Below are 9,625 nucleotides of genomic sequence, written 5' to 3'. Positions count from 1 at the left end.
CCACTAATCACAGGGTCAGTGGTTGGATCCCCAGCTCCTCTTGTCCTGTTAATAATAAGTACTTCTAATTTTGTCCAAGTTGGCTCCACACAGTCTGATATTAGCACAGAGATGAACAAGGTAAAAGAGAAAACTCTAGAGGGGAGCCAAAGATTTGAGCCATAAAGTCTGAGAAAACCTCTTGTCCCCTCTGAAGAATCTAGTAGAGTTCCCTTATGAAGACTGTAGAGGGCAGTCTTATGACAACAGTGCCAGTATGAAAGGAAAGAGGAAGTCGAGTCCAGACTATTAGGAATCCTGGAGCTTTATTTGTGCTAGAAGTCAGAGATGCACTTTTAGAGGTGAGGGATAAAGCCACAGATCCATTCAAAAAAACTGAGGTACAATCGTTGGCTGAAGAGATTGGATCATACTGCTTTTCAGTCTGTACTTAGGTATGGTTTGAAATCCTGACCAAAATCCAGCAAGTATTGCAATCAGTGTCAGTGCAGTTGGATGTTGCAGTTGACCTCCAGAGGAAAAGAGAATTGTCTTTGGTCAACAACAGAGGCAATGGAAATGTTTGGGTTGCTTTCAAATTCCCTGTCTCACCCAATGAAGCCCAGCAACACCCTGAGCTTTGGTGGATACCTGAGTGGGACTGGCATGGAGATGGAGACTTTCCCAGATTTACCAAAAGCCAACATGGCTACCATAGAACTTCTGGCTTTCTTACTAGAGACGAAACTGAAGGAAATGTATCCAGATATGTGGGTGGCCCTTAGAATCGCTGTCACAGACTGACAGTTACTGCTGCAGGAGTCGCTCCTCCAAACTGAAACTGATTAAAACTTGTCTGAGGTCTACAGTGGTTCAAGAGAATCTCAACAGACTTGCTTTAATAAGCATTAATAGTCAGGTTTCTCTGTAGATATCATTTCATGATGACGTTGCAGGAAGGAAGTCCAGACGTGTCAGATTTTAAGCTGCCTGAGACTTTGGAGATTTTCGTTCTACATGCCACTGGGACTGTCACTAGGACTGTCTGACTTTATTAATAATTATGTTAAACCTGCACAATCATTTTTTCATAGACAAATTCACAGAGTTTGGCTGATGAGGAGAAAACCTTCCTATCAGCGATGTATGAAACCCAACATAATTTCCCATATATAAGCCCTTCTTTTCACTGCAAACAGGAAATACTTTGATTCACATATAAAAACCATGTAAAAGGTAGCAGTCTCATTTCATATAAATCTGAATGACACAAATAAAAAACACGGCACAAAGTTGTCTTTCAAATTTTTTTCTTAGTTTTCTCTTATCTGCTTTATCACAAAAGTTATATTGTGCAGCTTTGATAGTACTTGTGTTTGAATATTCATTAATAAATAAATAAATGTAGTAAAAACTGAATAAAGACTTGATGTAACTAACAGGTAAAGGTAAACAATTGTCCTGAGAAAACCACACATAAAGATTTAGGATTATGAGTAATCACCTATTATTCCAAAAGGACTCACATTGTTAGCCTTCACACCACAGCTCAAATAGTTTTTATTGTTTCGCTTATTTTTAGTGCCTTGTATAATATCTGTATAGCTCATTTTTCAGTTAGTTGAATCTTCTGATACAAATAGGAGGCTGATAAATACATTTTTCCCACTGGTTTGCTTTTAATTAAGATGTACACATTTCCTGCATGTTATAAAGATATGCTCAACTGTCTCATCCTCATGGTATTAATTGCAAAGACCCATAGGATGTTTTCCTGTGATGAAATTGTACCGTGTTCTGGCAATTTTATATCAAGAAGCACAAAGTCGTTTGTTGTCTTTCTGAGAGTTTATTCGTTCGCCTGCAGACGGACTCTTTGCTGTCTCAAGTGTGAGATGGCATGAATGAGCCCAGAGCAGGGGAAGTTGTCAGATTATATGCAATACATTATCTTGTGAAAAGGACGATCTTGTTCTACCATCAGAACAATGTAAGCACAATCATTTTAACATACATTCAATAATAAGAATTCCCATTACAAGCGTTAAGGTGGCTGTCATCAAGTCTCAGCCTGCTTATTATTACTTGGTCTTTCCATTTTGTTTCCGTACTTCATAACATGCCTACTCTGTTTATGTGATAGTAGCATCAAAACAGGCAATATAAAGGCAACACATGGCAATATAAAAATACATTTAAATACAATTTAAAAAGTGTTACATTCGAAATAAAATCATAATAGAATAGAATAAGACAGTCTTCAGCTGTGATTTAATGAACTGAGAGTTGCAACAGACCTGCAGTTTTCTGGCAGTTCGTTCAGAAATGTGGAGCATTAAAACTGGTCATTGAGGGCACACAGGTGGTTGAGTGGTTAAGACTGCATGCCACATACGCAGCGGACCCTGGTTCGAGTCCCGGCCGGCGGACCTTTATGCATGTCATACCCCCCTCTCTCTCCCGTGATTTCCTGTCTCTCCAGTGTCTATGCCAAAAAAAATCTTTAAAAAAAACTGATCGTTGCATCTACATGTTTATTTTCGTCAAGATTTCTGGTTTGGTTTGTGGTTTTTAACATTATCAATTGAAACTGAGCGCTGACTTTTAATCATTCTTCCTTGGCTCCAAAAATCAATTTTAAAAAAATGCTGGCACATTGAATCACTGATTTGAAAAACTTGAAGATTTGATATATTTACTGATCTGGAGCCAAATATATTGTGTCATCACTCAAACTTCCCAGCACTGGGTGAGGCAGCAGACATCAATCTTAGGCCTCGTTCAGGCTGCTAAGAGTTTACGAACTCTGCAAACGTATCGCACTGGCAACTATTGTATATTCCATTGCGATAATAGTAAGGTAAACTGTATAGACAAAGCATTCAAATAGAAAAGTAATCCCCCCTGAATGTGCTCCTGCATGCATGTGATTTGACAATGGAGTGTCTTTCTCAACGACCCTGTGTTGTCTTGCTGGAGCCCTTTGCATTGACAGGCCAACTGCATCAACACAAATACCCTCATATAAACCATTGAGAATGTTTTGTCACACAGAGCTAATATCTGTCTGACCATCACCTGAGACAAATGTCCTACTCAGTGTGTGATGGTCTGGTCATGATTCGGTCTTTCTGTCCACAAACCCTCCTACAGAGAGCACAGAGACACCAATGAACCAGACATGAGACTGGAGCCAGACCCTGATGAGCACCTAAACCAGAGTCCGAACGCAGGGTAGACAGGTTCGGTGAATGTACAGTAGAAGGTGTGGAGGTGGATAAATGTGTCAGAGCAGACTATGTAGAAGGACAGAGTGCCAGCAGGACAGTCCACATAGACTGCTACTCTGTTTGAGAAATAGGCAGAGGGGAGAGGGACTTTGGTTTCTCTGCCATCGTGACAAACAAAGTAACTACCACTGGAGCAGTTTAGACTCCAGGACTGATCATTCCTTCCAAACTTGCCGTCATCTTCATATCCTTGCCTTCTTATTCCTTTGTAAGTCACCGCAATGCGAACATCTCCTCTCCACTCCACCTCCCAGTAACAGCGACCAGTGAGGTCATTTTCACACAGCACCTGAGACCAAAAGTCAAATCTCTCTTCGTGATAAGGATATTGCTGCACCTCTCTAAATATCACTTTTTTGTTGTTGTTGGTCAGTTTAAGGTTTCTGTGTGCTGTGTTTGGGTCCAGTGTGAGTTCACAGGCATCTGATGGAGAGAACAAGACAACTTTATGTAAATCAACAATGACAGTTAATTAAACACTTAAATTATTCTATTACATCTTACATCTTATTTCTTTTCCCTGTGGGTAGTGGAGGGATATGCATATTGGGTACAGTGTAGATTGGGCAGTCTTTTAGAGGGATTAATCATGCAAAGGTGGGGAACTGTGAGCACGGAAGTACATTTCTGTCTTCAGGTATTTCTTTGGATCCACATGAAATATCCCTTTAGGCCATGGCCATTATTTTACAATGTAAAATTAGCATCTGACAAGCATATCACTCATATCATCATTGGTTTAAACTGTTTCTCATGAATTAAAGTTAAAACACACTCACACTTTCTTATGCCAGGTCTCAGCCTCTGCACTCCCCCATGGTCCACCCTAGAGTAACAAACAAAACCAGAATCAGCTTCATACACTTCCACACATCCACAAGATAGCTTAAGATAACTTCATTGTCTGAAAAATGTAGCCTGGCTACAGAGGCTCCTCAAGGTTCAGTTGGGGACTTTCTTTTCTTTCTAAACACAAGGACCCTTAGTGCCGTCATACCAGACCATGGCTTCTACTGCTGCTATACTGACAAGACATCTATTCTTGTAATTTCTAACACTCATGTAGAGGTACACATCACTACTTGGCTGGTAGACTTCTTGGAATGGATGTCACAGCACCAACTGAAAGGGCATCTTACATCAAAATATGTCAGAACAAATTGTATTTCTAATTTGCATACTGTAGATTCCCTTAGTAAATCATCCATACAGTAGGGTTTTAAAGTATCTGTACGGTTGCCCTAAACGTTTTCTTAGTTGTCTGTTTGGGAGGGATGCATTTACAGTCTTTAATCACATCTAGCGCTTCCTCTTACTGGGATTGAGTGTACTCATAAGTGCCTATGGACAAAAGTATCTATCATATGAATGTAATGTAATACTTGAGAGTGGCCAGTTTCAAGTGTGGATCCTGGTTCAGCAGCTGCACTCCTGAGTCTCCTGGATGATTGTAGCTCAGGTCCAGCTCCTTCAGATGGGAGGGGTTGGAGCTCAGAGCTGAGGCCAGAGAAGCACAGCCTTCCTTTGTGATCAGACATCCTGACAACCTGCATACAAACACAAACAATGCCATACCATCACTGTAAAACTGACTCCATGTTACCTTTCCATATTAAATAGGAACTTCTTTGTTCTTCTTTCTTCTTTTCTCTGATTAGGATTGGCTTTGTAAAGTGCTACAGTGTGTGTTGGTCGGGCAGCTTTGCTTGTGCTTGTGTTTCACTTCACTAACTCAGTCTTTACTTCTGGAGCCTCTGTTTTTTGTTTGTTGCATGAGTAATGTAGATAATTCTTGTTAATCATTTCCCTCATTGCCAGCATCTGCATCCAAATTTATATGACTTGAATACCTAAGAACCTTGATGGACTGACATTCAACATGTGTTATTTGTACCCTGTGATCCTACTTTTTGAAGCCTAGAGTTTTGAAAGTCTGGTTACATGACAGCAGATAGAAAAGTGCAAGTAAAATGAAGCATATACAGGATTCTGGTTGGAGCTAGAGTTGGGGTTTATGTTAAGATCCCTTTCAGAAGGATTAATAATGGTTAACAAGGTGTGCATGAAGGAGCAAATTGTAAAGCATAAAAGTCCATTTCTGTTTCATGTATTCCTTGGTTAAGATAAGTGTTGAAATGAGAAACTCTTTTTACTGACTATCGAGTCCTACACTCATCTACACTAACTTTGTTAACTGACTTGTTAACTATCCTACCTGCTACAGTAGCTAGCTAGTGTGCAAATACAAGGCCAGACATTGTGTCACTATCATACCACTCTTATATTAACTAAATGTTCGCAAGCTCAGCCGGCACAAATCTCTGGTGCGCATGCTCTACGGTCGCTGGAGGATTCTCAGCCTCTGGGTGACTGACTCACACAAACTCAAGACAGTAATAAGAGAGCAGACCTCCCATGTCTAATGTCCAGCCACCACAAATGTTTCTTTAAGGAAGAATAAAAGGATGACCATTAACTACACACACCTAAACTCCTGCATCAGTAAATCTCTTAAGTGTGACACTGCTGCCACGTTTAATGAAGGAAAGAACTGATTACATTTTTTTGAAAGCCTCAAAACTCTCCCGGTCTCCTTTTATACACAGCAGAATCCTCACCTGAGAGTTTTCAGTCCACAATGTGGACTCTCCAATCCAGCAGACAACAGCTTCACGCCTGAATCGTGCAGATCGTTGTTACTGACATCCAACTCTCTCAGACTAGAGAACTGGGAACTGAGAACTGAGGCCAAGACTTCACAACTTCTTCCTGACAGGTTACAGCCAATCAGCCTGAGGGGAAAGTTCAGACAGTCAATTCACATATTAAACACATAAAGTAGTTTGCATGTTCAGCTTTTAAATACAACAACATTCCTGACCTGAGAGTTTTCAGTGTACTGTGTGGACTCTTCAGTCCAGCAGAGAGCCATTTTACTGCGGAGTCCTGCAGACTGTTGTTACTAATGTCCAGCTCTTTCAGATTGGAAGACTGAGAGCTGAGAATTGATTGCAGAGCTTCACAGCTTCTGTCTGATAGGTGACAGCCATTCAACCTGAAGAGGAATCAACAATACAAAAGAAAATGTTTGCAAATATTTGTTCTTGCCTACAGAAAAGGTTACATATAATTTGTCCAGGTATGTGTATACGTACAGAGCTTTATTAGAAGCTTTGACCACTGGTAGCAGCCTCAGCAAAGCTTCCTCTGAAGCAGAGTATTTCTTCAGGTCAAACACTTTCAGATCTTTTTCTGATGACAACAAGATGTAGACCAGAGCTGACCACTGAGCAGGAGACAGCTTTTTTGTGGTGAGACTTCCCGATCTCAGGTACTGTTGAATTACCTCCACCAGAGAATGATCTCTTAGCTCACTCAGACAGTGGAAAAGATTGATGTTCTTCTCTGGAGAGGAAGTCTCCATAATTATCTTCTTGATGTACCTGCCTGTTTTTTCATTAATCTGTGAGCTACTTCCTGTCTGTGTCAACAGGCCTTGTAGGAGAATCTGATTGGTCTGCAGTGAAAGACCCAGGAGGAAGCGGAGGAACAAATCCAGATGTCCATTTGGACTCTGTAAGGCATTGTCCACAGCAGTGTGGTAGAAATGTGTCATGGCAGATTTCTCTTTTGTTGTTCCTGACTTCTGTGATGTCGACTTTGGATTTTCTTCCAGCAGATTGACTCCAGACTTGATGAATGTCAGATGGACATGAAGAGCAGCCAGAAACTCCTGGACACTCAGATGGACGAAGCAGAACACCTTGTCATGGTACAGCCCTCTCTCATTTTTAAAGACCTGTGTGAACACTCCTGAGCAAACTGAGGCTGCTCTGATATCGATGCCACACTCTTTCAGGTCTAATTCATAGAAGATCAGGTTGCCTTTCTGCAGCTGCTCAAAAGCCAGTTTTCCCAGAGACTCAATCATCTTCCTGCTCTCTGGACTCCAGTGTGGATCTGTCTCAGCTCCCCCATCATACTTGATGTTCTTCAGTTTGGCTTGAACCACCAGGAAGTGGATGTACATCTCAGTCAGGGTCTTGGGCAGCTCTCCTCTCTCTCTGCTTTTCAACACATCCTCCAGAACTGTAGCAGTGATCCAGCAGAAGACTGGGATGTGGCACATGATGTGGAGGCTTCGGGATGTCTTGATGTGGGAGATGATGGTTCTGGCCTGCTTCTTGTCTCTGAATCTCTTCCTGAAGTACTCCTCCTTCTGTGGGTCAGTGAACCCTCTGACATCTGTCACCATGCCGACACACTCAGGAGGGATCTGATTGGCTGCTGCAGGTCGTGTGGTTATCCAGAGGCGAGCAGAGGGAAGCAGTTTCCCCCTGATGAGGTTTGTCAGCAGCACATCCACTGAGGTGGACTCTGTAACATCAGTCAGGATCTCATTGTTGTGGAAGTCCAGAGGAAGTCGACACTCATCCAGACCGTCAAAGATGAACACAACCTGGAACTCTTCAAACCTGCAGATTCCTGCTTCTTTGGTTTCAGTAAAGAAGAGGTGAACAAGTTCCACTAAGCTGTACTTTTTCTCTTTCAGCACATTCAGCTCTCTGAAAGTGAATGGAAATATGAACAATATGTCCTGGCTGGCTTTGTCTTCAGCCCAGTCCAGAGTGAACTTCTGTGTTAAGACTGTTTTCCCAATGCCAGCCACTCCCTTTGTCATCACTGTTCTGATTGGTTCATCTCTTCCAGGTGAGGCTTTAAAGATTTCTTCTTGTCTGATTGTTGTTTCTGGTCTGTCTGGTTTCCAGGATGCTGTTTCAATCTGTGTGACCTCATGTTCATCATTGACCTCTGCAGTCCCTCCCTCTGTGATGTAGAGCGGTGTGTAGATCTCATTCAGAAGGGTTGGGTTTCCTGCTTTAGCGATCCCCTCAAACAGACACTGGAACTTCTTCTTCAGGTTACGCTTGAGTTTATGTCGACACTCTGCAGCACGAGTTCCTGAATGAACAAATAACAAATTAAATCAAAGAGTGGATCCTTCAGAAAGTTTAGAAATCTGAACATATAAGTGTGTCTGTAACCTCCATTGGTTTTATTCAGCTCATCAGTGGAGGACATACAGCCTCTGATCTGATGCAGATGTGTGCAGCATATTTACAGCAGAGTTTAAAATGTCACTCCCCTGATACCCCATTAAACTGATATCTGCATTGGGAGATGCAGAGTGCAGCCTTTCTTTTCTCTTTTATATTCTTGGTTCTTTGGTCAAGCATTTGGTGATTTTTTTTGTCCCTGATGTGTGCGTCTACCACACAGCTTTTTAAAATATAAACGTCTCTCATGTTGCCTCCATTTCCTCTCCATCATGTTAAATCTGTTAAAATCCTCTTACTGCTCTGCAGAAGCTCAGCCAGCTCCTCCTGCTTCATTCTCCTCAGGAAGTGCAGTGTGATCTTCAGCAATGCCTCTCTGCTGCTCCTCCTCAGCTCTTCCTCCTCATCGTCCAACACATCCTCATCCTCACTCTGACTCTCTAAGCATTCTGGGTAATCTGGTCTCAGACCTATCTGCAGTCTCTTCAACGCTTTCTTCACAAAAGTGACAATGTTCTCCTCCAGCAGCTGGAACAGAAAGATAAAGTGAACATTTAATTTAAACTGGTAGAACACAACATGTGATTCATGTGTCAGTCTGAAGGCCTGCTGGTCTAAACAGAGCAGCATGGACACTGTTAGGACCTGAATGCTACTTTAGTATTGCATTTGGGGTTGATGGAGTTAATACTAAAATGTGTTTCTGTACATTTACACACCATAAATATGGAGTCCAGCTGTGTTTGATGCTGCTGTGCAGACTGATCACTGGGAACCTCTGAGCTCTGCTGCTGAACTCTGTGGAGAAAACATCACATTTAAGAACATTTAACTCAAATCTGCACGCAACTTATTAAAGATGTTCTGCCATGCTAAATAAACAAATCCATCTTTAAACCCAATAGGTTGTTCCATAGACCCATCACTCTTCATGGACACACAGCTGGGTTCAGGATTTAACTTACTTTATTTTATTTGTTTATTTGTCAGGGACAGTGCATATTAATAAACATTTCTGTAAATATGCCAGAATTTATGGTGGATGGGAAGTGCAAAACAACATTACAAAATGTTTAACACTATTACAAAGTTTACAAGTCGCGAAACACAGAAAAATGTACAAATGACACAATCCTCCGGAAAGGGAAAGTACCAAAATACTGGACGTCACGTGGAAGTGATAAAGTGAGCGGCCACATTCTGTACCAGTACACCAGTATGTTTACTCAGCTGTTAAAAAAAACTATAGGCATATATACGTGTATATATCTATGAAATAAACTAGCTGCTACTCTCACG

The 9,625-nt window shown here is 41.5% G+C and overlaps 1 protein-coding gene across 1 annotated transcript in view; it reads right to left on the bottom strand.

The window, feature by feature from the left end:
• Window positions 1–3,064: 3,064 nt before the first annotated feature.
• LOC133977638 (uncharacterized) overlaps window positions 3,065–9,625 on the bottom strand; it is a 90,894-nt gene continuing 84,333 nt past the window's right edge. The window contains 7 exon segments of the mRNA XM_062415898.1: window positions 3,065–3,692; window positions 4,049–4,095; window positions 4,652–4,816; window positions 5,888–6,061; window positions 6,425–8,216; window positions 8,626–8,854; window positions 9,046–9,124. Of these exon segments, the coding sequence (XP_062271882.1) occupies window positions 3,127–3,692; window positions 4,049–4,095; window positions 4,652–4,816; window positions 5,888–6,061; window positions 6,425–8,216; window positions 8,626–8,854; window positions 9,046–9,124 (3,052 nt within the window). The 3' untranslated portion in view covers window positions 3,065–3,126.

The sequence above is a fragment of the Scomber scombrus genome, chromosome 1 (genome assembly GCF_963691925.1).
Source record: "Scomber scombrus chromosome 1, fScoSco1.1, whole genome shotgun sequence".
NCBI lineage: Eukaryota > Metazoa > Chordata > Actinopteri > Scombriformes > Scombridae > Scomber > Scomber scombrus.
This window is presented reverse-complemented; position numbering and strand designations above follow the sequence as displayed.